The sequence below is a fragment of the Carcharhinus amblyrhynchos genome, chromosome 10 (assembly GCF_965287045.1).
Source record: "Carcharhinus amblyrhynchos chromosome 10, sCarAmb.v2.hapA, whole genome shotgun sequence".
Lineage (NCBI taxonomy): Eukaryota > Metazoa > Chordata > Chondrichthyes > Carcharhiniformes > Carcharhinidae > Carcharhinus > Carcharhinus amblyrhynchos.
In genome coordinates this window covers 94,699,520-94,726,056 of record NC_137333.1, presented here as the reverse complement: position 1 = coordinate 94,726,056, position 26,537 = coordinate 94,699,520, and the positions used below count along the sequence as shown (strand labels likewise).

The following is a 26,537-nucleotide window of genomic DNA, read 5'->3' as shown; positions in this document are numbered from 1 at the left end:
TCACACTGGCCGCCCAGCCCTTCCACCACCAAGCAGCTTTCCGAATTTTAAATAGGAGGTTAAAAAAAAACTCCTCTGTCATTAACTAAAGGTAGCAGGGCCTGAGTAGTTTGAAATAAATTGTTCTTTTGATTTTTATTTTTTAAAAGATTGTGTGTGTTACAGTTTAAACCTTCCGTGGAGTAAACATTAAAGAGACAACGTGTCAACGGTTTTACTTTCCGAGAGGGGCTTAGCAATGTCAGGGTCGCCTTTCCTCCTGCTCTGGTGAAGTCTCCAGTCGAGGAACCAGCCTTGAAGTTGAATTGTAACCTTAAATGGATTGGATTTGAGGAGAAACTTCCATCTGGGAAGCTCCAGTGGATACCTCAGACTAGCCTGGTGTTGTGAGACGTCTTACTGTATTTCATGAGGGTCAGAATCCCAGCCACGTTTACCAGGCACTTAGGGTCTGTTTTACTCCCCAAAGATATTTTATTCTGAGTCCTCCATGGTTATTTTATTCTATTCATTTTGAGAAGCAAACTGATTAAGGACGTGTGCAGGAGTGAGGGTCAGCTGGATGTGTATCTGAACCCTAATGTTTACCTGAACCCTCCTATCCACCATATGCTCTTCAAATCAGTAATACAGACAGCTACTTGTCCTGATTTATAAGTAACCTTGGTGTTCACAGCTATGGGATTACTGAGGACTATGTCAAGAATATTTTTACTGCATCCCCTGAAAAAGTTACAGTCTCAGGAAAGATGTTTCTCCACAGTTGGTACACTGGTGCCAAATCGCTTGTGTTTTCACCCCAAACTGCTTCTGAGAAGCACAAGCATCTCCAATAGTTTAGGGAAAAATCAGGGTCCTGGAAACTTATCTTGGCAAGATTTGAGGTGGTTTGCCACAAGTAAATGCCACTCAAAAAACAGAAAAGGTGCCAACAGCAGAAAGCCCTCAAAAAGTGAAAAGCAAAGTGAGGAGGATGATGAGGCGATGACCGATGAAGAATGCGAATTATTTGATGCTGAATTTGAAGAAGTATTTCAAGAACAAATATCTCCCCTGCCTGAAGGAGGTCATAGAGTATTTATTGTTCATCCTGATGTAAAGTGGGGAGGAAAAAAGCAATATCTTACAACAGGTAAATTTGTTATTAACTAATGAAAACTAAGATTTTTATGGGAACTGTAATGCAGTGGCTAAGTTAATGGTCCATTAATCCAGAAGCCTGGACTAATGACAGAGTGACATGAGTTCGCATTGTAAAAACAAGGATCGAAATTCTTTTAATTAAAAGAATGTAAAGTAAAAAGTTAATGCCATTGATAATGACCATGTGACTACTAGAAGGTCATAAAAATATTTCTGGTTTTGCTACCTTTATTGATCTAATATAAACGTGACTCCAGACTGTCTGAAATGTGATTTTTAACTATCCTCTGAAATGGCCTAGCAAGCCAATTAGTTGTTAAAAAGGTGACTACCACCATTTCCTCACTGGCAATAAGGATGAATGCTAAATGCGTTCCTCAGGTCACCTACTTGAAATATATCCTCCACCCCCCAACACACACCTACCTCTCCCCAACCACCTAAAATACAGCAGAACCCACATATCCACTATCCTCTTCCTCCAGGGGTCCCAATCAACCCTCCCTCTTCCCACAAATATAACTCCCATCCACCGCACCACACAAGAAAAGAACTAAAATAATAAGAAAAGGACAAGGAAACAAGAAGACAACAAGCCACAATATAAGAGCAAGGCATCACAAAGGCAACAAGTGCTGGACATGAGCCGAATGAAAAGAGGCAGACCATGAAGAAAAGGGGATATGTCCTTGCTCTGTCCCATCTCTACCTCATCCTTTCATTGAATCATAGAGTAGCCTGTCATGTCCATATGATCTCTGCAACAGTTGTTCACCTAGTGCTACATGCCCCCCCTCTTTTCTCAGTAGCAGTGGAAATTCTTCCCTTTCAGATAATGATCCAATTTTCTTTTGAATGCCATGATTTAATCTGCCTCCACCGCACTGTCAGACGCAGTGATCTTCACCATTCACTGCGAAAATAAGTTTCTACTGCCTTTGGCAGTTAATGAGCCTATTAAACTGTGTCACTCCTCTTAGTGATGTGTCTGTACCTCCAGGTTTATCTGTTCCCCTACATATTTAGATACCTATTTTCCAAAGAGCAGGAGGCCTCTTTAATCTTTGTGCCAATATGCATGGTCACACATTTAGATATAGGATTGACAGTTGCAATAAATCTGCATTAGTTCAAATTATAATTTGTATTCTTAGAATAAGTGGTAGTAAATTTAAAACAGAGTTGAGGAGGTTGTGAATCTGTGGAATTTGCTACTCCAAAGTGTGGTGGATGCTGGGACAGTGAGTACATTTAAGGAGGAGATTTTTGATAATAGGTTGAAGGGTTACGGGGAGGAGTAGACAGTAAAATGGGGATGAGGAGCATATCAGCCACGATCAAATGGCAGAGTGGACTTGGTGGGCCAAATGGCCTAATTCTGCTCCTATATCTTATGAACTTCTGTTAAAGAATACTAAGAACTATACAGCACAGGAACAGGCAGGTGGGAGAATCGCCCCCTTTGTGTCTGATTGTGCTTGGGTTTTGGAGACGTGCATCAATTAACACTGTGACTCAGGTCATAACCTCCTACTTTCATCAAAACTGTAGATAGTCTTGCCTTACACAATTTGTTGTTTATTCACCCCTAAATTTTTAAATAATCTTTTCAGCCTTGTGAATGCTTTGCATAATAGATTGGGTTTTTAATATAAAATTTAAAGCACAAAGTGCTGGAAATACTGGCAGCTTCTGGGGAGAGAGAAAGTTAGCATTTTGAGGTCCATGACCTTTTGTTGTAATGTTTCTTTCTCCACAGATGCTGCTTAGCATTCCCTGCATTTTCTGTTTTTTGGATTTCCAACAAATGCTAAATGAGCAGCCTTCTCATTTGCCTGAAAGCATCTTTAAACAGAGCCTTAATAGTCTAGGCCAGCTGCTATTGTGCGCTGCATAGTTGCTGTGCACCTTGAGATTATATTCACTGGTGTTTCAATTCTGCCCTTTCTTTCTTTACAAGCTGAACTTCAGATGGCTGAAGCAGTCGCTCTTGTGAACACTCTACCCAACTGGCTTGTTGTTGATAAGATTATTCTTTCTACAAAAAGTCCAGACAACAAACTCATTTTTGGCAAAGGCAATTTTCAGACTCTTACAGGTAACTTGACTGACTTTCTTAATGATAAAATGTTGAGCTAAAATACACAGCCTCCTAAATTACATTCCTTGAAAGGTATAATTTGAAAGTGACAATGATTGTAGTAACTTAATGCAGGTTTTCCCAGTGGTTAAGAAATCATTCTTCAAATGTCTTCTTCCACCTTAATTAGAGTGCATTTTTAAGAAATATATTCCAGACAAATGTATTTTATGACGTTTTGTCGCACACAACTACATGAGATGCACTGGACCGCTATAAGTTCGGTTGAGGAAATTTGAAATGATGCACTGTTAATGGATCAAGCTATTTTAGCAACCCTTTGTTACAGTTTAAAAAAGAAAACAACGTCTTTCACAGCCTCTCTGTGTTCCAAAACACTTTGCAGAAAATTATGTTGTTTGAAATGCAGTCAATGTTGTAATTTAAATGCTACTGTCTTGCAGAAAAAATAAAAGGGCTTCCACAGATTACTGCAGTGTTTATGAATGTTGAACGCCTGTCTGCACTATCAGAGGTAAAGAAGTTTCATCCAACTGGAATATATAATGTAAAAGTAAGAACTGAGTATAATGTGCAGATTGCTGCATAATAATTAATAGCAAGGAACAGGCAATAATTTCACCAAGTGAAATTAAGGGCAGCGCTACTGCCTCACAGTGCCAAGAACCTGGGTTTAATTCCCAGCTTGGGTCACTGTCTGTGTGGAGTATGCACATTCTCCCCATGTCTGCATGGGTTTTCTCTGGGTGCTCTGGTTTCCTCCCACAGTCAAAAAGATGTGCTGGTTAGGCGCATTGGCCATGCTAAATTCTCCCTCAGTGTACCCGAACAGGTGTTGGACTGTGACAACGAGGAGATCTAAGGTCTTGAATAACTTTTTTGTTTCTGTCTTCACGGAGGAGGACGTGAATAATTTGCCGGGTGTTAGCGATGGAAAGGTGGTAGGACTGGAGGGTCTTAATGACATTACTGTTACTAGAGAGGTGGTGCTCGACAGACTGGAGGGGCTGATTGTGGACAAGTCCCCAGGACCGGATGGAATGCATCCGAGGGTTCTGAAAGAAATGGCGGAGGTTATAGTGGATGCCTTGGTGGTTATTTTCCAGACGTCACTGGATTCCGGGGAAGTGCCGGAAGATTGGAAAACGGCTAATGTTACGCCGTTGTTTAAGAAGGGTGCCAGGCAAAAGGCGGGGAATTATAGGCCGGTTAGTTTAACGTCTGTGGTAGGTAAAATGTTAGAATCCGTCATTAAGGAGGAAATTGCGAGGCATCTTGAAGGGAATTGCTTGATAGGGCAGACGCAACACGGTTTCATTAAAGGGAAGTCGTGTCTGACAAATTTACTGGAGTTCTATGAGGATGTGTCTAGGGCAGTGGATAGAGGAGAGCCGGTGGATGTGGTCTTTCTGGATTTTCAGAAGGCGTTTGACAAGGTACCTCACAAGAGGTTATTGCAGAAGGTCAGGGGACATGGAGTTGGGGGTAGGGTGTTAGCGTGGATAGAGGATTGGTTGTCAAATAGGAGGCAGAGAGTGGGGGTCAATGGGTGCTATTCGGATTGGCGGTTGGTGACTAGTGGGGTGCCCCAGGGGTCGGTGCTGGGGCCTCAGCTATTTACCATTTATATAGATGATCTGGAGGAGGGAACCGAGTGCAGGGTGTCGAAATTTGCTGATGACACCAAGATTGGGGGAAAGGCAAATTGTGCGGAGGGTGTGGAGAGTCTGCAGAAGGATCTAGATAGGCTGGGCGAATGGGCCAGGAAATGGCAAATGGAATTTAATGTTGGCAAGTGTGAGGTGGTCCACTTTGGTAGGAAGAATGGTAGGAAGGGCTATTACTTACGTGGCGAAAAACTGCAGCAGGCGACGGTGCAGAGGGACCTCGGGGTCCTTGTGCATGAGTCGCAAAAACCCAGCTTGCAGGTGCAGCAGGTGGTCAGGAAGGCGAATGGGATGCTGGCCTTCATAGCGAGGGGGATTGAATATAAAAGTAGGGAGGTCTTGCTGCAGCTGTATAGGGCACTGGTGAGGCCGCAGCTGGAGTACTGTGTGCAGTTTTGGGCGCCGCACCTGCGCAAGGATATTTTGGCCCTGGAGGGAGTGCAGAGGAGGTTTACTAGGCTGATACCGGAGTTGAGGGGATTGAGCTATGAGGAGAGGCTGAATAAACTAGGCTTGTACTCGTTAGAGTTTAGAAGAATGAGGGGAGATCTCATTGAGACGTATAAGATGATGAATGGGATGGATAGGATAGAGGTGGAGAGACTCTTCCCGCTCAAAAAAGACAGTAAGACTAGGGGGCACAGCCTCAAGATAAAGGGGAGGCGGTTTAGAACGGAGTTGAGGATGAACTTCTTCACTCAAAGGGTGGTGAATCTCTGGAATTCTCTGCCCGTTGAAGTGGTGGAGGCTGCCTCGCTAAATATTTTTAAGAAGCAGGTTGATGGGTTCTTGATAAGAGAGGGGATTAAGGGTTATGGGGAGAGGGCGGGAAAGTGGAACTGAGCCACGACAGATCAGCCATGATCTTATTGAATGGCGGGGCAGGCTCGAAGGGCCAGATGGCCTACTCCTGCTCCTATTTCTTATGTTCTTATGTTCTTATTTTCACAATAACTTCATTGCAGTATTAATATAAGCCTACTTGTGACACCAATACATAAACTTAAGTGGCTAAATTATAAGCCACAGAGGAGAAAGTTCAGAAAGTTCTTACAGTACTCGGGGTGGCTGAGATTTAAAAATGTGCTTTGAACCACTCCTTGGTTCCTGTCATTTTGTAATTTTCCTCACAGTTTTGGGTCTTTTATTATACCAGGGTAGATATTGGTTGTCAATAAGCTGCATGTTTCGAGCGCAGGTTCCATACCCTTGTTGTTACTGCAAGCCCATGAAAAAAGACTTGTTTTAGTGGCGAGGTCATGTTCTGAGGCAATACTCCTTCATTAGGCTGTCCTAGGCTTGCCTTTGATTCTGTGCTGGCTTAACTGACCACATAGCTGTCTTAAAGTCAGCTGATGGTCCTCTTCCTCATCATTATAGAATCCCTACAGTGCAGAAAGAGGCCATTCGGCCTATTGAGTCTGCACCAATCACAATCCCCTGTAGCCCCATGTATTTACGCTACTAGTCTTCCTGACACTATGAGGCAATACACCATGGCTAATTAACCTAACCCGCATATTTTTGGACTGTGGGAGGAAACCCACGCAGACATGAGGAGAATCCACACAGTCAGTGACCCAAGCCAGGAATTGAATCTGGGTCCCTAGCACTATGAGGTAGCAGTGCCAATCACTGTGCTGCCATGATTATCTAGCAATCCCTGGCCATTGCAAAGTGCAAGTTTGTGGCCATCGGGCAATCTGGCTTGGGTGTCAATGCTTTGGCTGGGTTTGCATGTTTGGATAAGATACTGGAAGGCATCTTACAGAGCAGTATAACAGAATGATCTAGTGCCTTCAGGAAAAAAATTGAGAAAAACTATAAAGGGAAGTATTTTATTTAAAAGTAATAGTGTAATACTGATTCAATTCTGGGCATAGATGCTACCAGACAGCATTCACTCCAATATCTTGGATCAACCTAATAAACTACAGAACCAAATATATATTTGAGAAGCTTTGTACTGCTGCAAATAGTTTTTGTTCAACCAGTACCATTTTCAGCAATATCTTTGCTGCTACTGGTGGTGTTACCTGCATTTTGTGTTGTGACAAACCATTGTTTAGATTTTGTAAACATGGAGAATTGGTTATAAAACCGTTCAGAAAAAAATTCATAATTTGAAGAATTTCATTTCTTTTCTTGAATTGCCAGTTAATTAGAGTTTTAGACTATCCTGAAATTGCCAAGTGACATTCATGCCACACAAGTGCCAGGCAATGACTATCTCCAACAAGAGAGAATCTAACCATCTCACTACATTCTGTAACCTAGAAGGGCACCAGATGCATGGGAATAACACCACCTGCAAGTTCCCCTTCAAGCCGCACAACATCCTGATTTACAAATAATATTGCCATTCTTTTGCTGTCACTGGATTAAAATCCTGGAATTGCCTTCCTATCTGCGCTGTGAATCTACACAGACCAGATGGACTGCGGCAGTTCAAAAAGATGACCCTTGCCCACCTTCTCAAGGGCTTGTGGGGATGGACAACAAATGCTGAACTTGCCAGTGATGTCCACATCGCATGAAAGAATTTTTAAAAAAAGCTTACTTTCAAAAGTCTTCGTACCATTCTTTGTCCCACTGTTACGGAATCAAACAATACGTATGGAAGCTGTAACTGTTTGATATTTCATTGTGGCTATTCTACATTATGTAAAATGCAATTAAGTAAAATATTTCCTTTGTCTCTGTTAGAAAGAGTTGGAATCTGCCTGGGGAGTTAAAGTGTTTGATAGGTATTCCATTGTCCTTCACATCTTCCGTTGCAATGCTCGGACCAAAGAGGCCAAATTGCAGATAGCGTTGGCTGAGATTCCATACTTGAGGTAGGGGTTTGATTTCCTATAATTCTCTTAAAACTTTAACAGTGTGATGTTAACTGATCATAGCATGGGAGGAATGGCTGGCACATTTAGTTGAGACAAATTGTCCTCTGTGCTAAAAGACACAGATATAAATGCAGTTTGAAAGTGGGTTTGTCGGTTTGCTTTTAAAAATGAGGAGAAAATTTAATTTAATCCTTTAATTCAACTGATTCAAGAACAGCTTCTTCCCTGCTGGTCCTATCACACATTAAGCTGATCTTTCTCCTCACCTTATCAGTAACTGCAACACTATATTTTGTATTCTATATTTTCCTTCTCCCCTATGTACGCTATGAACAGTATGTTTTGTCTGTATAGTGCACAAGAAACAATATTTTTCACTGTGTCCCCAATACATGTGACAATAAATCAATTCAATTCAACTCCCAGCTTGCATTCAAATTCGTGGCACAATCTATAAATAAGTATTAATATATATATATCTCACTCGTGAGGATGTGTTTCCAGTTTGCCAAATGGGAAAAAGTTTGGGTATTTGGGCTTGTTGTCAATGATTTGCTTTTCACTAGCTCAAAGAATACAGTGCACGTTCAAAAGTCTTACTTTCCTCCAGCACAACCTTGCCTATTCATCTCAATAAAAAGTGCATTCAACACATAGGCTTATAATGAATGACCCCTTGCACAAAACTTTCAGCAGTCAAAAAAGAGCTGATGAACATGAGGTTTTCTTTTGTGATTGGAAATCCCGGGTAGCTCACTGTAGCTTCATAACTGGCTGCTGTCTCTCTCTGCCCAGTCGCTGAATTCCATTCCCAAAACCTGAAGTGCTCACTGATGTCTTAGTTTCTTTAAGCTTCTCAGTTGCCTGATTGTGCTTTGCTGAAGAAATCCCTAATGAGAGATTCAAAGTACCAACGTACAGAGAGACCAAGTTGCATCACAAACATGTTTTCTTAAAAAAGAGGGCACATTGAGCAACATAGTGTTTGTGTGTTTGCATGTGTGTTGGGGAGAATACACTGATTATTTTTCATTTTAATTTACTATCATAGAAACTTTATCATAGAAACCCTACAGTACAGGAAGAGCCCATCGAGTCCGCACTGACCACAATCCCACCCAGGCCCTAACCCCAAACCCCTACTTATTTTACCCACTAATGCTTCTAACCTACGCGTCTCAGGACAATTTTAGCATGGCCAATCAACCTAACCCACACATTTTTGGACTCTGGGAGGAAACCGGAGCACCCGGAGGAAACCCACGCAGACACGAGGAGAATGTGCAAACTCCATACAGACAGTTACCCAAGCCGAGAATCGAACCCAAGTCCCTGGAGCTGTGAAGCAGCAGCGCTAACCACTGTGCCACCGTGCCCCCGTGTTATTCTTCTTGAACATGATTTTTATCTTTACAGATGTGCTTACTTTGGGCATGTTTTGCAACAGCTAGTTTCAAAGAGGGCTTGCAGCAATATAACTGCTTCTGATGGCAATGTTGTGCTGTTAATTCATTTGAATATTGTTTGCCATTATTTGGCAGGTCCCAGCTGAAAAATGAAATGGCTCACTTAGACCAACAAGGTGGTGGCTCCAGGTACATTATGGGATCAGGTAATATTCCTACTGTAATAGGTTTGCTATACTAGTTTATTGACCAGTAATATCAGTTCAATCTAGTACGTTCTTCCGACTCTGGATTGCACGTTTTCTGTATGGATTTGATGTTTCTGCTTCACATAACATTTTAAGCTTTAAGGCGGCATGTTGGCACAGTGGTTAGCACTGCTGCTTCATAGCGCCAAGGACCTGGGTTTGATTCCCGGCCTGGGTCACTGTCTCTGTGGAGTTTGCACGTTCTCTTCGTGACTGCATGGGTTTCCTCTGTGTGCTCCGGTTTCCTCCCACAGTCCAAAGATGTGCGGGTTAGGTTGATTGGCCATGCTAAAATTGCCCCTTAGTGTTCTGAGATGCGTAGGTTAGTGGCATTAGCAGGTAAATGTGTAGGGATATCGGGGTAGGACCTGGGTGGGATTGTGGTTGGTGCAGAGTTGATGGGCCAGATGGCTTCTTTCTGCACTGTAAGGTTTCTATTATTATGATTCTAAGTATTAGTCAATACCAGTCCGTCAGTAGAAAGAAGATGTTCAGGATGGCCACTATTGTTTTTGATGATGTAGACACTGCTGTGGGATAGCTCCCAACCCTACGTACAGAAACCGTAAAAGCAAAAGAGTTTTAGTCATTTGCGGACTTGGGTGAAAGGGGTTAAAGTGTTGATTGCCTCTGACAGTCCCTAATTCTAGTGTTCATCTCCATTTCTCTCCACAGATGCTGCCTGAACTGCCAAGTGTTTCAAGCTTTTTTGTTTTTATTGCTAATCCTAGTATTCTGATATGTCTGTACTTCTCTTCACACCAATTCCATCTATTTTGACAGAGCTTCTTGTACCATTCTCTTAAATCTCTTCTTTACCCCTCTGCCTTACAATATTATTTCCCATGTTCAGAGGCTTCAGTAAGACTTGTCCATGTTGTGAGTGTTTGGTTCATTTTCAATGTTGCGAGGTGTCTTAAAGCAGTTTGCTGTGCTAAAGTTGCTGATGGTGCAAGTTGGTGTTGATGGAAGTACCTTCTCTCCCAGTTCATTCAGACTCTGCAGCTCACATTCTCACCTGCACCGAGTCTCACAGTCCCAATTCTCCTTCCAAGCTTGCAATTAGTTATATAGTTGGGTGTCAGAATTTTTCTACATCTACAAGAAATTGTGAAGGAATTTTCTTGCTTGGTTTAAGTGCAGCTCCAACAATATTCAAAAAGCTCAGTACGATACAGTACAAAGCAATCCACTTGATTGGCACTCCATCCACCATACAAACATTTACTCCCTCCACCACCAGCACACAGGGTGTACTGTCTTCAAGATGCACTCACCTAGGCTTGTTTGACAGCATCTTTCAAAGTAGTGGCCTCTGCCACCAAAAAGGACACGTGAGAACACCTACAAGTTCACCTCCACATCACACACCATTCCAACTTGCAACTATTTCTTACTTCCTTCGCTGGCACATCAGTGCAAAAGATAAGAAAGGAGCATCTGCAATCATCTTCAGCCAGAAGGCTCCAATTCAGCCTCTTTCAGGAGTTCATACATTTGGGGTTACAGATTCCAGCCTTCAGCCAATTTAATTCACTCTACGTGATATCAAGGTATGGCTGAAGACGCTGGATACCGTGAAAGCTTTGGGCCATGAAACATTCCGACAATAGTACATAATTTGTGCTCCAGAACTTACCATGCCCCTAGGTAAATTGTTCCAGTACAACTACAAGACTTGGCGTCTGAAAAATTGCCGAGGGATGTCCTGTCCAGAAAAGGCAGGAAATTGCAAATGGCCATTTACTGCCCCATCTATCTACCTCGATCATCAGCAAAATGATGAAGGTGTCATTGACAGATCTATCAAGTGGCACTGACACACAGCAATTATCTGCTCATTGATGTCCAGTTTGGGTTCTGCCAGGGTCACTGATCTGATTAGAGTCTTAGTTCAATCATGGAGAAAAGAGCTGAACTACAGAGATAATGTGAGAATGACTGCCCTTGACATCAATGCTGCATACAGGGAGGTGATGGCCTAGTGGCATTATCACTAGACTATTAATCCAGAAACTCAACTAACATACTGGGGACCCGGGTTCAAATCCCATCGTTACAGATGGTGGAATTCGAATTCAGTAGAAAAGAAAATCTGGAATTAAGAATCTAATGGTGGCCGTGAAACCAGTGTTGATTGTTGGAAAAAACGCAAATGGTTCACTAATGTCCTTTAGAAAAGGAAATCTGACATCCTTACCTGGCCTGGCCTACATATGATACCAGACCAACAACAATGTGGTTGACTCTCAATTGCTCTCAGACAACTAGAGATGGGCAATAAATGTTGGACAACCAGTGATGCCCATGCCCGGTGAATGAATAAAAAAAATTTTTGACGAAGTGCGGCATTGAGGAGCCTGAGCCTGGAGTCAATGGGAATTAGGGGAAAAGTCTTTGGTATTGATTGGATCATAGCCAGCACAAAGGAAGGTAATTGTGATTATTGGAGGTCAATCATCTCAGCCCCAGGACATCACTGCAGGAGTTCCTCAAGGTAGCTTCTGAGGACCAACCATCTTCAGCTGCTTCGATGACCTTCCCTCCAGCCTAAACGCAGGACTGGGGATGTTCACGGATGTTTGCACAATCATCATTTATGATTCCTTAGATATTGAAGCAGATGGTACCAATATGCAGCAAGACCTCAAAAAAACTCACACCACCCAGGGTAGCAGCCCGCTTGATTGGCATCAATGTTCACTCTCTTCACTCCTGAGGCACAGTGGCAGCCGTTGTACTATCTCCAAGTTGCACTGCAGTAACTCACCAAGATGCCGTTGACAGCACCTTCCAAACCTATGACCTCTACCATCCTGAAAGATGAAGACAGCAGGTGCATGGGAGCACCACCACTTGCAAGCCACGCACCATCCTGAGTTGCAACTGCATCTTCGTTCCTTCACTTGCCGGATCAAAATCTTGAGTCTATCTTCCTAACAGCAGTGTGGGTTTTCCTACATCACATGGACCACAGTGGTTCAAGAAGGTGGCTCACCACCATCTTCTAGGGCAATAATGTTAGTTAAAACCAGCAACACTCCACTCCCACAAGCTAATAAAATTCAGAAAATAGAACGGTTATCAAAAATATCCTTACAATTAAACATTGCATTCAATTTAATACATTAGTAAGTGTTTGGCACAGAATAAAGTTTCAAACTTGTCCTGTGCAGATTTTGTTATGGATTTCAATGGTAAATTAAAATGATCCCTCACTGTTTCCAGGTGAGACCTTCATGGAGGTTCAGCAACGCCTCCTCAAAGAGAGGGAACTGAAGATTAGAGGGGTGTTGGAAAAGCTTAAGAAGAAACGGCGGTTGCTGAGAACCCAGCGTAAACGCAGGGAGTTCCCAGTTATTTCTGTCATGGGCTACACCAACTGTGGTGAGTTTTCATTCCACTTTTTTCAGAAAGCAGCTGTGTTATGTTAATGAGGATAGCTAAAAATAATCGGCACAAAATCGAAGCAGTATCATTTCCTCTGTCCCTGAATGATCTCAAAACACTAAATATAAAGTAGGGAAGCATTGTTTATGTTCAATCAGATTAAGGGGCAGCCCAGTGGCACAGTGGTTAGCACAGCTGCCTCACAGCGTTAGGGTTCAATTCCCAGCTTGTACGTGTGGAGCCTGTATGCTCTCCGCATGTCTGCGTGGGCTTTCTCCGGGTGCTCCGGATTGCTGCCACAGTCTGAAAGATGTACTGGTTAGGTGGATTGGCCGTGCTAAATTCTCCCTCAGTGTACCCGAACAGGCGTGGCAACTAGGGGATTTTCACAGTAACTTTATTGCAGTGTTAATGTAAGCCTACTTGTGACATTAATAAAATAAAAAATAAATATTCTCCTTGGGATTTATCACAAGTCTGAATGTAGTGATTTTTCTCTTCATTAACATTTTTTATAGCACATTTTAAGAATGCAGTGCCTTTGCAAAGGCAATTTGACTCTACCCAAATACCCATGTTGGATTAGCGGAGTGTGACATATTTTTATCTATTTGATGCTATATAATAGTTTGATGTACGCACAACTGGATATTTAATTAGCATAGAGCCAAAGGTAAATCTGGGTCATCAATCGGCATACCATCTTTTATTTCTGTTCCAACCATTGTTTTTCTTAGTGGTGATGTGAGGTGGCACAAATAAGAGCAACCAAAGTTAGAAGAACAGTAGATCTGGATCATAGGGTAAATCATTTGAAAAGATGCTTATGTTTAGTAACTAAAAAGAAAATGCACGCGTTGCAACTCGGGTTTGAACTGTTTTGCTGCAATCAGCAAACTAACCCATTCTGAGTGGCAGTTCGTGGTTCTCCATGTCGCATTGCACCTTAACCTAATATGTCACTTACTTTGCACAAAAGCTTCTTACATAAATCATCTTATACCGCATCCCTCTCCTTTGAAACAACTTGGCAGTACATTGATTTAAACATGAAAATTCAAATATTTTGACTGTAATGCAAACTGTCAAATGTAGTATTTAACCTGTTGCAAGATATACCAATTGGGGGACGTACAGAAAACAATCAGGAAAGTATATTGCGTGAAAATTTGTGAGACATGAACATCATGTCTCACAAATTTGATTGAGTTTTTTGAAGGGGTAACCAAGAAAGTAGATGAGGGCAGTGCAGTTGATGTAGTCTACAGGAACTTTAGCAAGGCCTTTGACAAGGAACTATTTGGTAGATTGTTGCATAACGTTAAATCTCACGGGATCCAGGGTGAGGTATCTAAATGGATACAAAACTGGCTTCTTGAAGAAACCAGAGGGTGGTTGTAGAGGGTTGTTTTTCAAACTGGAAGCCTGTGACCAGTGGTGTGCATCAGGGATCAGTGCTAGGTCCACTGTTATTTGTCATTTATATTAATGATTTGGATGGGAATATAGGAGGCATGGTTAGTAAGTTTGCAGATGATACGAAGAGTGGTGGCATTGTGGACAGTGAAGAAAGTCATCTTCGATTGCAACGGGATCTTGATCAATTGGGCCAGTGGGCTGACGAATGGCAGGTGAAGTTTAATTTAGATAAATGTGAGGTGATGCATTTTGGTAGATTGAACCAGGGCAGGACTTACTCAGTTAATGGTAGGGCACTGGGGAGAGTTACAGAACAAAGAGATCTTGGGGTACATGTTCATAGCTCCTTGAAAGTGGAGTCACAGGTGGACAGAGTGGTGAGGAAGGCACTCAGCATGCTTGGTTTCATCGGTCAGAAGATTGAATACAGGAGTTGGGTCATCTTGTTGAAGTTGGACAAGGCCTCATTTGAAATATTGTGTACAGTTCTGATCACTCTCTTACAGAAAGGATATTATTAAACTAGAGGGAGTGCAGAAAAGATTTACGAGGATGCTTTCCGTATGGGTTGATTATAAGGAGAGGCTGGATAAACTGGGACTTTTTTCTCTGGAGCGTAGAAGGCTGAGGGCTGATCTTTTGGAGGTCTGTAAAATAATGAGGGGCACAGATCAGCTTGATAGTCAATATCTTTTCCCAAAGGTAGGAGAGTCTAAAACTAGAAGGCATAGGTTTAAGGTGAGAGGGGGGAGATACAGAAGTGTCCAGAGGACAACTTTTTCACAGAGGGTGGTGAGTGTCTGGAACAAGCTGCCAGAGGTAGTAGTAGAGGCGGGTACAAATTTGGCTTTTATAAAGCATTTAGACAATGGCATGGGTAAAATGGGTATAGAGGGATATGGGCCAAATGCAGGCAATTGGGATTAGCATAAGGGTTTTAAAAAAGGGCGCAGCATGGACAAGTTGGGCCGAAGGGCCTGTTTCCATGCTGTAAACCTCTATGACTCTATGTTGGCCTTTCTTGCAAAGGGATTAGCATACACAAATAAAGATATCAGTGGTACAGGGCTTTGGTGAAACCTCACTTGAAATACTGGACATGACCTTACGGTCCCTGATCCCCAGCGGCAGGTTTGCTGGTGGGGTGGGCCTTGCAACTGCCCTTCCATTCACCCCGATCTGTCTGCAAGGCCCTAAGGCCCTAATTAAAGCCGTAAGGTGGGAAAGAAGGGTAGCACTCCTCCCTCCAGGGCCCCCATTCCACATCAGGTATTGCCCACATTCAGCTAAATAAAGGAGCAGTAAATGAACTGTTATTAGCTGGGATGTGTTCCCCATCCACTCTTCTGGTGGCAGGGCAGGGAAGCCTTCCATCTGAAAAATACTGTCCATGTCCACATTTCTGGTCTCCGTATTTAAGGAAAGATATACTTGCATTGGAAGCAGTTAGATTGATCCCTGAGATAAGAGGATTGCCTGATTATAAGGAGCGGAGTAAACTGGGTCTGTATTCTTGGAAGGATGAATTGTGGCCTCAAAGAAGCATTAAAGATTGTGATGAGGCTTGATAGGGTAAAGGCTGAGGTATTGTTTCCTTTGGCTGGGGAATCTAGAACAAGGAGGCAGAGTTTTAAATACAGGGCCGACCATTTAGGACTGAGACAAGGAAAAATTACTTCACTGAAAAGTGTGAATTTTTGTTTTATTTGTTCGTGGGATGTGGATGTCGCTGGGTGGGCTGGCATTTATTGCCCGTCCCTAATTGCCTTTGCACAGAGTGGTTCATTGCAACTGCATTTAACAGTCAGCCACATTTCAGTGGGTCAGGAGTCAAGTGTAGGCTAGACCAGGTAAGGATAATAGATTTCTTTTCCTAAAGGCTATTAGTGAGCCAGCTGAGCTTTTATGACAATCGACAATGGTTTCATGGCTATCATAATTTGCCATGGTGGGATTCGAACCCAGGTTCCTCAGACCATTACCCTAGGTCTCTGGATTGTTCGACCAATGACAACACCACTACACCACCAGCTCCCCACCTTCTGTAGTCTTTGAGATTCTCTACCTCAGAGGGTTATGCATGTGCCACCATTGAATATATTTAATGTTGAGAGAGAATTTTAGTCACTTAGGAATCAAGGGTTATTGCGAGCTGGTGGGAAAGCAGTAATGGATCCCAAGATCAGTCATGAAGATATTGAATGGCAGAGCAGGCTCGACAGGGTGTATGGTCTACTGCTCCTATTTCTTGTGCTTTTATGCAAATCCATCTTGCTGGCCTAGTGTAATGGAACACCATAATCTGATTCATACCTGATGTGTTTTGTATCTTCCATTCAGGCAAAACAACCCTGATCAAAACCCTGACTGGAGACTCAGGCCTTCACCCAAGAGATCAGTTGTTTGCTACCCTTGATGTTACTACCCATGCTGGCTTGATGCCAAGTCGTATGATGGTCCTTTATGTTGACACAATTGGATTTCTGTCTCAACTTCCCCACAATTTAGTTCAATCCTTCTCAGCAACTCTAGAGGATGTGGCATATTCAGTAAGTTTCAGTTTCTGTCACATATTTTCCAATTTACATGAGTCAGTTCCTTTTAAATAAAGTCACAAAGACTGTAGCTACTTACTTCCCAACTTAAGTATTTTAGCTCAACTGATTAACTTAGCTGGAAACTTAAAAAGTAGACCAGGAAAGTCTCAGGGTGGTCTCAGCTAAGTCGGCTAAGCTGGGTGTCATAGAATCCCTACAGTACAGAAGGTCATTCAGCCCACCGAGTATGCACTGACCACAATCCCACCCAGGCCCTATTTCCGCAATCCCACATATTTATCCTGCTAATCCCTTGATACTAGAGTCAATTTAGCATGGCCAATCCACCTAACCTGCACATCTTTGGTCAGGTGGAGTGCTATATATGAAAATCAGCTTGAGTTTGAGCACCAGGTTGAAGTGGAGCTCAAATCAGAGCAGGATCAGGGTTCCTGTGATGGCTTTGCATGTCCATGCCCACCTCACAAGACATTTTCTCCATTGAAGATCTCAGTTAGCAACCTGCTCACCATGAACGGTAGCTCAGTAAGGCTTACTCTCCAGGGAACCACAGTGTCTTGACACAGTTTGTTTCCTTACAGTGCAACTTGGGTGAGGGGGCTCATTTTAACCTAACTCACCAAGCAGGAAACTGGTGAGGAATAAAATGGGGCAGGGTATAAAAATCCGAATTGTACCGAATCCAGTCAGTTTTCTCGAGGAGCGTGCTTTGAAGACAAATAGTCAACTGGTACTTTACCAGAAATCATACTGATTCTGCCATTATATTACAATTTCAGTTGATCTGAAAATAACACCTAGTTTCTATTGAGAATTCGGCATTGTACAGCAACAATTTGCTCTCTGCACTTAGCAAGAAAGTTTAATTATAAAAAATCTGTTCACTGCATTGCACCCAGTCCACAATATTTGTGGGAGCCCTATATTTTTCCATCACTAAATTTCAAATATGGTAATATAGAAAGTTGGTAGAATGTCACCCCAGCACAAGTACCTTGTCCTCCATGCCTGCCTGATATGGCATGGTTTTCAAAACACATTCTTTGAATGATCAAGGTAGGTGTATTTTTTTTGCTGGCAGGACAAGGGGAAGGCAGGCAATTCATATTTCTGAACTCCCTCATGACAGTATGTTTTACGTGGAAATGAATAAAAAGTGTATTTGAAGCTGTGCTAAGTAGTTCTTGTCCACTTTGGTAGGAATAATAGTAGGAAGGACTACTAACAGGGCGAAAAGCTGCAGCATGCTGCGGTGCAGAGGGACCTGGGGGTCCTTGTGCATGAGTCGCAAAAACCCAGCCTACAGGTGCAGCAGGTGGTCAGGAAGGCGAATGGGATGCTGGCCTTCATAGCGAGGGGGATTGAATATAAAAGTAGGGAGGTCTTGCTGCAACTGTACAGGGCACTGGTGAGGCCGCAGCTGGAGTACTATGTGCAGTTTTGGTCGCCGCACTTGCGCAAGGATATTTTGGCCTTGGAGGGAGTGCAGAGGAGATTCACTAGGCTGATACCAGAGTTGAGGGAGTTGAGCTATGAGGAGAGGCTGAATAGACTGGGCTTGTACTCGTTAAGAGTTTAGAAGGATGAGGGGGGATCTCATTGAGACGTATAAGATGATGAAAGGGATGGATAGGGTGGAGGTGGAGAGGTTCTTCCCGCTCAGAAAGGACAGCAGGACTAGAGGGCACAGCCTCAAGACAAGGGGGGAGCAGTTTAGAACAGAGTTGAGAAGGAACTTCTTCACTCAAAGGGTGGTGAATCTCTGGAATTCTCTGCCCGTTGAAGTGGTGGAGGCTACCTCGCTAAATATATTTAAGACGCGGGTAGATAGGTTTTTCGTAGGCAAGGGGATTAAGGGTTATGGGGAGAAAGGGGAACTGAGCTACTTCAGATCAGCCATGATCTTATTGAATGGTGGGGCAGTCTCGAAGGGCTAGATGGCCTCCTCCTGCTCCTATTTCTTATGTTCTTATTTGTCAGTGTTGACCATCTTGCAAAGGATTGAATTTCCTTGCTCGTTTCGGTCAAAGGTACCACAGAAAGCAAGAGAAAAACTATTACAAGTTTTAAAATTTATTTTATTAGTGTCACAAGTAGGAATACATTAATACTGCAATGAAGTTATGTGAAAATCCCCTAGTCACCAAAATCCGGCACCTGGTCGGGTATATTGAGGGAGAATTTAGCATGGCCAGTGCATATAACCAGCACGTCTCTCGGACTTTGGGAGGAAACCGGAGCACCCGGAAGAAACCCACGCAGACCTGGGGAGAACATGCAGCCTCTGCACAGACAGTCGTCCAAGCTGGGAATCGAACCTGGGTCTCTGCTGCCAAGCACTATGCCGCCATGCTACCTAGTGAGAACCCCCTTGTTATCCATAATGGCTGTATTTGACTGTAGGTATTTATGCTGTGCTAGTTATAAATAATAAAAAGAACTTGCATTCGCAATCTTGGGATCTCCCAAAGCATTTCTGAACCAATGAAGTATTTTATCTCTTTTGAAGTGTTGTCATTATTTTAGTTTAGAAAATGTGGCAATCAGTTTGGGAATCCACAGAGAGTAATGTTCTGATTTTTCTCTTTTGGAAATGTTAATGGTGAGTTGAATATTAAGCAGAGACACCAGGGATAAGTACCCCCCTCTTTGAAGTAGTGTTCTGGAATATTTTACATTGATACGTAGGGACAAAAGGGAACTCAGTTTACTCTTTTAACTGAAAATCTCTAAACTAAGGCCCTGGACGAAATCTTACCAGAAAATGGCAGACTGTTGGTTCTGGCACAAAAAGGGGAGTGATTCTTGCCATGTGTTTGTGGACTGAATCTTATACCTCATTAGTAGTCATTTTTAATGGATTTTGAGCGCGCACTGCTATTTCCGCAGATGGAGAATGCAGCCTCAAAATCTCCCACCCTGGTGTGCCCTCCCAGATGGGTATAAAAACATGAAAGCTGCTTGAGATTAACACATTTTTAAGTTGCACGTTATATTAGGTGATCTTCAGTATAATTTGAATAAAATGCTATTTTACAAATGACCGTTATAGCATATCATTATAATACATACTATTCTGTTGCTATGGTGCAGTGGTATTTAAGATGAACTGACATCTTAATTCACTTTTGATATTTGGAGATGTAAAGGATTCTCTTTGGCTAGAAAAATGTGTCCAATTTTGGGTACCTGCTTTAAGGGGGATGTCCAGGTTGTGGAGAAGGAATCCAGGGAGGTGCTATTTGAGATGTCAGGTCATATTAGAGAACTAGGGACTGTCCATTGGAATAAAGAAGATTAAGAGATGTTATTAGTCAGAATTATGGAAAGTTTCAATGTTTCCATCCATCAGTGTTTCTGTAACCAGAGGGCCAGATATGATGTAATATTTTGTGATTCTAGATATATTGGCAATTTACTGGAGGATATTTGTTGTAGGTAACTAACACAAGAAATCAACATTGTGCCAGCTTAGTTCATATATACACTTTATTAACATCTGCATTATTTCACCACCTCACCCTCTCTCCTTTTCTGTCTGTACCCAGGATGTTTTAGTTCATGTCAGGGACATCAGTCACCCTGAAACCAACAATCAGAAAGTGAACGTACTGAATGTTCTCAGGAGTCTCCAGCTCCCAAACCAACTCCTGGATTCCATTATTGAAGTACACAATAAAATCGATCTTCTAGAGAGGTAGGAACATTATGATTATTGTGCATTCCAAACAGCCAAAATAATGCACACATGCCTTTCACCTAGGTATTTCGTAACTGTGTTTTAGTAAATATCTATATATAAAAGTAGTTGAATGGATTTTAATCTGATGTAGCAATGTCAAATAATGCATTTGTATGTGGAAAAATTGGTGTAAAAAAAAAAATGTAGATTGCATGCATCAATAGTTGAGCAGTCACTGGGTACCGTGCAGCCATACAGAACAGGTGACCCCGATCTATCCTAAATTAGGTTATCGTAACAAAATGGATCAAATTGCCCCCTACATCCCAGCTTGAAGGAAAGGCAAATTTAGCCAAATTTAACCTGATCCTGACCTGTCTAATGGCCTTTGTGGGAAGCAAACTGTAAAGTCTTGATAGGTGAAAACACACTTGAGCTCGAAAGTGAGGACCCATGTAGACTACGTTCTGAACTTAATGGAAACCCCATTGGCCCCACATGAGGAATTGGTTCCCACTTTTCTGAGAATAGTACTCAGAGAAATTTAAGGTAAACTTGAGAGACAGAAACAAACTACTGCCCTGAAAATTGTTCCTGACAAATTTAAAAGGTCATTAAATAATAAATACATACAACATACAAATTAAGAACAGGAGGATAAACCACCCCCGCCCCTGCCAGGTAAGCAAGAATCTATCTAACCTTAAAAAATATTTGACCCTGCTTCCACCTGATTGCCTTGAAATTTTCCAAGTGCTGTGCTCTAACATCTGACAATACTGGGTAATCTAATCTATTCCATTGCCAGATATGGTAATTTAGTTGAACCAGGATTGCAATCTAGAATCAATGAATCAACATTGCACCATGGGAAGCTGCAGAACTGGATTCAATAAATCAGATTGTTTATGATCCAGCAGCAGAAGAATGAGCGTGAAATCTGCTGGATTGTTATTGGGGAGCTGCCATTCCTATTATGGTTGACCACGTACATCACTGCAGTCAGCATTACATGGCTAACTCTTCGTGCCCTTTTTGAATAAAGGCTGCCAAGAGTATATTTCAAATAAACACTTGGCATGGTGACTGTAAACAAGTGTTCATTAGCTTGAAGCAGTGAGAAATAAAAAAGTTAAAGACTAGAAATGAAAAACTTGCAAGCTTTGCCATTTCAAGTAACCCGAAACATTTTTTTTTTCTTTCTTCCCTCCTTTACTTGGGATTTCAAGAGTCTGCCATCCAATGATCCGAGCAGTAGATTGTCTGGCCATTGAAGCAATTACAAGATAGACGAAAAAGGTCTTTTCCTCTTATTTAGTGTCATCTTTCAGATAAATGAGATTGCTGTCTTCTCATCTGTCTCTAGGTGTTCCATAAATAATTATATTTTTTATATTCTTTCTTTCACGGGATATGCGCTAGGCTGGTATTTATTACCCATTCCTAATGCCCTTAAGAAGGTGGAGATCAGCTGCCTCTTGAACTCCCGCAGTCTATATGGTGTAGGTACACACACATTGCTGTTGGGAAGGGAATTTCAGGATTTTGACCCAGCCACAGTGAAGGAACAGTGATATATTTCTAAGTCAGGATGATGAGTGACTTGGAGGGGAACCTCCAGAAAGTGGTATTCTCAGGTATCTGCTGCTGTTATCATTCAAGATGGTAGTAGTTGTGGGTCTGGAAGGTGCTGTCTAAGGAACCTTGTTGAGTTCCTGCGGTGCATCTTTTAGATTGTACACACTGCTGCTACTGTTCCTTGATGGTGGAGGGAGTGAATGTTTGTGGAAGGGGTAGCAATCAAGTGGGTTGCTTTGGCCTGGATAATGTCGAACTTCTTGAGTGATGTTGGAGCTGCATCCATCCAGGCAAGTGGAGAGTATTCCATCACACTCTTGACTTATGCCTTGTACATGATGATCATAAGAAGTCTCACAACATCAGGTTAAAGTCCAACAAGTTTATTTGATAGTAAACCCACAAGCCCTTCTTTGGACACAGGTGAGGTCCCAGAGGACTGGAGGGTAGCTAATGTGGTACCGCTGTTTAAAAAGGGCAGTAGGGATAACCCTGGTGATTATAGGCCAGTGAGTTTGACATCGGTGGTAGGAAAGTTGTTGGAAAAAATTCTTAGGGATAGGATGTATAAGCATTTGGAGCGTTGCAATCTGATTAGGGATATGCAGCGTGGCTTTGTTCAGGGGAGGTCTCGCCTTACGAATCTGGTAGAATTTTTGAGGAGGTGACAAAAATGGTTGACAATGGACGATCCGTTGATGTCATCTATATGGATTTCAGTAAGGCGTTTGACAAAGTCCCTCACGGTAGGCTGGTAGAAAAGGTTAAGGCTCATGGGATACAGGGACAGGTATCTAGATGGACTGAAAACTGGCTAGGCAACAGGAGACAGAGTAGTAGTGGAAGGATCCTTTTCTAGCTGGAGGTCTGTCACCAGTGGTGTGCTGCAGGGCTCAGTACTGGGACCACTTCTCTTTGTGTGTGTATATATATATATATATATATATATATAAATGACTTGGAAGAGGGCGTACGTGGTGTGATCAGCAAGTTTGCAGATGACACCAAGATGGCAGGATTGGCGGATAGCGAGGAGGATTGTCAGGTGACACAGCAGGATATAGATAGGCTGGTATATTGGGCAGATAGATGGCAGATGGAATTTAATCCTGATAAATGCGAGGTGATGCATTTTGGAAGGAATAATGCAGGGAGGAGTTACATGATAAAGGGTAGACCAATTAAGAGTACAGAAATGCAGAGGGACCTGGGAGTGCAAGTGCACAAGTCTTTGAAGTTGGCAACCCAGGTGGAGAAGGTTGCGAAGAAAGCTTATGGAATGCTATCCTTTATAGGAAGGGGTATAGAGTATAAGAGCTGGCGTCTAATGCTACAGTTGTACAGAACGTTGGTTAGACCACATTTGGAGTACTGCGTCCGGTTCTGGTCGCCTTACTACTGGAAGGACGTGGAGACCCCAGAGAGAGCGCAGAGGAGGTTTACCAGGATGCTGCCTGGTACGGAAGGACTGGGTTATGAGGAAAGATTGGGTAAACTGGGGCTCTTTTCCTTAGAAAGACGGAGATTAAGGGGGGATCTGATAGAGGTGTATAAAATAATGAAGGGTATAGATAGAGTAAACAGTGGCAGGCTTTTTCCTAGATTGGAGACAAATATCACGAGGGGTCACGAGCTAAGGGTGAGGGGGGAGAAGTATAATTTGGATACTAGAGGGAGGTTTTTCACACAGAGGGTCGTGGGGGTATGGAATGCACTACCAAGTAAGGTGGTGGAGGCAGGCACGCTGGACTTGTTTAAGGTTTACTTAGGCACATGAGTAAAACAGGGATGGAGGGTTATAGGAGACGGTTTTAAAAAGGGTCAGAGCCTCGGGACGTTACTGGAAATCTAATGCTGCATTGATGTTTTGTCTCTTTTACTCCGCAGGTGTGTCGGTCCACCTTGTTGTCTAACGAGGGGCATGCACACGGTGGGTCGTGTGTGGGCTGCTCTTGGATGTTTCGAGAGTGGCCTAGTACTTTGCGTCGTTGTGTGTGCTTAAAACTGGACCAGCAGATGGGCACCACAACAGCTCAGTGACTATCACTGCTAGCTGTGCAGACACATGGATTTGGGCCAGTGTCTGTGGGAGTTTGCGCATTCTCCCTGTGGTTGCGTGGGTTTCCTCCGGGTGCTCCAGTTTCCTCCCATACCCCAAAGATGTGCTCTTAGGCTGATTGGTGTAACAAATTGTCCTTGAACTATTCTCCCCTGAATCTGGTTTCCAATGGGGGTACCATACGCACACATACGGGTCTAGGTAGGTGTAGGAAAATGCTTTGTTAAGATGGCGGCGCGGGCTCGTTGGGCCGAAGGGCTTGTTTCCCATGCTGGGTTGTTCTTTGTTCTTTTAAGCTTTCGGGATTTGCCCCTTCGTCAGGTGAGTTGAGAGTTCTGGTCTCAAACAGACCAAATAAAGACACACACAGTTTACAGAATACTCATTAGAATGCGAGTCTTTACAGCTAATCAAGTCTTAAAAGTGCAGACAATGTGAGTGGAGATAGCATTAAGCATAGGTTCAAGAGATGTGGTATTGTCTCCAGACAGGACATGTTGCAAGCCCAGGCAAGTCATGGGGGTTACAGATAGTGACATGAATCCAAGGTCCTGGTTGAGGCCATCCTCATGTGTGCAGAACTTGGCTATCAGTTTCTGCTCAGCGACTCTGCGCTGTCATATGTCATGAAGGCTGCCTTGGAGAATGTTTATCCGAAGATCAGAGGCCGAATGGCCGTGACCATTGAAGCCTTGCCTGGTGATTGTCAAGCAGTGTTCATTCATCCATTGTCGTAGCGTCTGCATGGTCCCCCCAGTGTACCATGCCTTGGGACATCTTTTCTTGCAGTGTATCGGGTAGACAATGTTGGCCGAGTTGCAAGAGTATGTGCCATGTACCTGGTGGATGGTGTTCTTGTGAGATGATGGCATTTGTGTCCATGTTCCGACATATTCTGCAGAAATTGTACACATCATTGTACATGATGAACAGCCTTTGGGAGTCAGGAGCTGAGTTACTCTCCACAGAATTCCCAGCTTCTCTTAGCTACAATATTTCTGTGGCTAGTCTTGTTCAGTATTTGGCCATGCCTCCCAGCAATCTTTTCTAGGTCCGAATCTGTTTAAAGGTTTTGGGGTTTTTTTTCCTCTCTTTTATTAAAGATATGAACTCACAGATCCAAATGCCGTGGCTGTTTCGGCACTTCATGGACTCGGCATGGATGAACTGACGAAGAAAATCGAAGAGGCAGTTTTGCGAGCGACAGGAAAACTGATCCTCACTATTCGAGTAAATTTGTCTGGGCCACAACTGAGGTAAGAAGGAAATGTCAGTGCAAACAGAGCCTTAAATCAAATCTCATTATTTTTAAAGTGGAAGTTAATGAATTTGTAGAGAATTTTTAAATAGTTAAGAATTGATAAAGTGAGGGCTGTCCATGTGGAGGAAAGGTCTCTGAAGCATTAATGTTTGGAAACATGCTGATGTCTAACACTGCTTCTTTTTAAAATCGCTTCAGCTGGTTATATAAGGAAGCCACTGTGCAGGGAGTAGATGTTTTGCCAGAAGATGGTTTGGCCGACGTGAAGGTCATCATTAGCAGCTCTGCTTATGGAAAATACAGGAAGCTCTTCCAACTTTGAAAGGATATCTTTCTAGTGTTGAGGATTTTATCCTTTTTTTTCCCCCTCGGAGAAAAAAAATTATACCTTAATAGCATCTATTTGCCTCTCTTGAGAAACAACTCCAAAACAGTATCAAGCTCCTTTGTGGTGCAGCAATCATCGTTCTGTAGACAAACATGGACAGTTTGCACGCAATCAATGGTCCATTGACAGCAACTAGATGAACAACCAATCAGTTCTTTTGGCGGCTTCCCCTACAGGAAGACTGTTGACCAGGATGCTAGAAGAAATCCCAGCTTTTTCCATGGAATATTTAATTCATGAGGACCGGCAGACAGAAACTTAGTTTGTCTCATCTCTAGGATGAAACTTTATTTAAAATAAAGTATCAAGAACGCAATGGCACTAGCACAGTGTCAATAAAGAAAGCATGATGATGTTCCACGATAAGCACTGAAAGCACCTGAAGTTAAAAAGTTTCTTTGTAAAAATGATTTTTTTATGATAGTGGGAATGTCGCAATGGGCTGGGTTAGAGAATTGCAAGGGGCCAAGGATTCTGCCTCTGCTCACCACCCAATAATACCGACTGAACAAATGGTGTGTACACATGTAGGCTTTGAGTAGGTATGCCACTTAGCTCTGCTTATGGCCTCTGCTGTGATGTTCCAATAGTGATTAAGCTCATCAATCACTGGTTAGAGTGAGAAGTAAAATATCATGGTATGACTGCGACTATTGCTTGTATAAACACAAGATTAAAAATAAAAAGTTAATTTGTTATCTTCAGGGAAAAAGGAATAAAGGTGGAGAGGGAAAATGTTGAACATGCAGCCAATAAATGTCTCCCATGCAATTCAACACGGGTTCATGAGTTTTTTT

The 26,537-nt window shown here is 42.7% G+C and overlaps 1 protein-coding gene across 3 annotated transcripts; it reads left to right on the top strand.

Annotated features, from left to right (window-relative positions):
- The first annotated feature begins 150 nt into the window (after nt 1-150).
- On the top strand, nt 151-26,515 carry gtpbp6 (GTP binding protein 6). 3 transcript variants are annotated; one of them, XM_080197639.1, is made up of 10 exons: nt 151-1,132; nt 3,104-3,241; nt 3,688-3,758; nt 7,618-7,748; nt 9,293-9,363; nt 12,634-12,792; nt 16,555-16,763; nt 20,321-20,469; nt 25,195-25,347; nt 25,551-26,515. In XM_080197639.1, exons 1-10 carry the CDS (start codon nt 679-681, stop codon nt 25,672-25,674), a joined length of 1,659 nt encoding a protein of 552 aa, XP_080053765.1. In that variant the 5' UTR covers nt 151-678; the 3' UTR covers nt 25,675-26,515. The 3 variants fall into 3 exon arrangements, with proteins under 3 accessions (XP_080053765.1, XP_080053767.1, XP_080053766.1); XM_080197641.1 differs by lacking the exons at nt 25,195-25,347; nt 25,551-26,515 and adding exons at nt 21,684-21,753; nt 24,579-25,067; XM_080197640.1 differs by lacking the exons at nt 25,195-25,347; nt 25,551-26,515 and adding an exon at nt 21,684-22,798.
- The last annotated feature ends 22 nt before the right edge of the window (nt 26,516-26,537 follow it).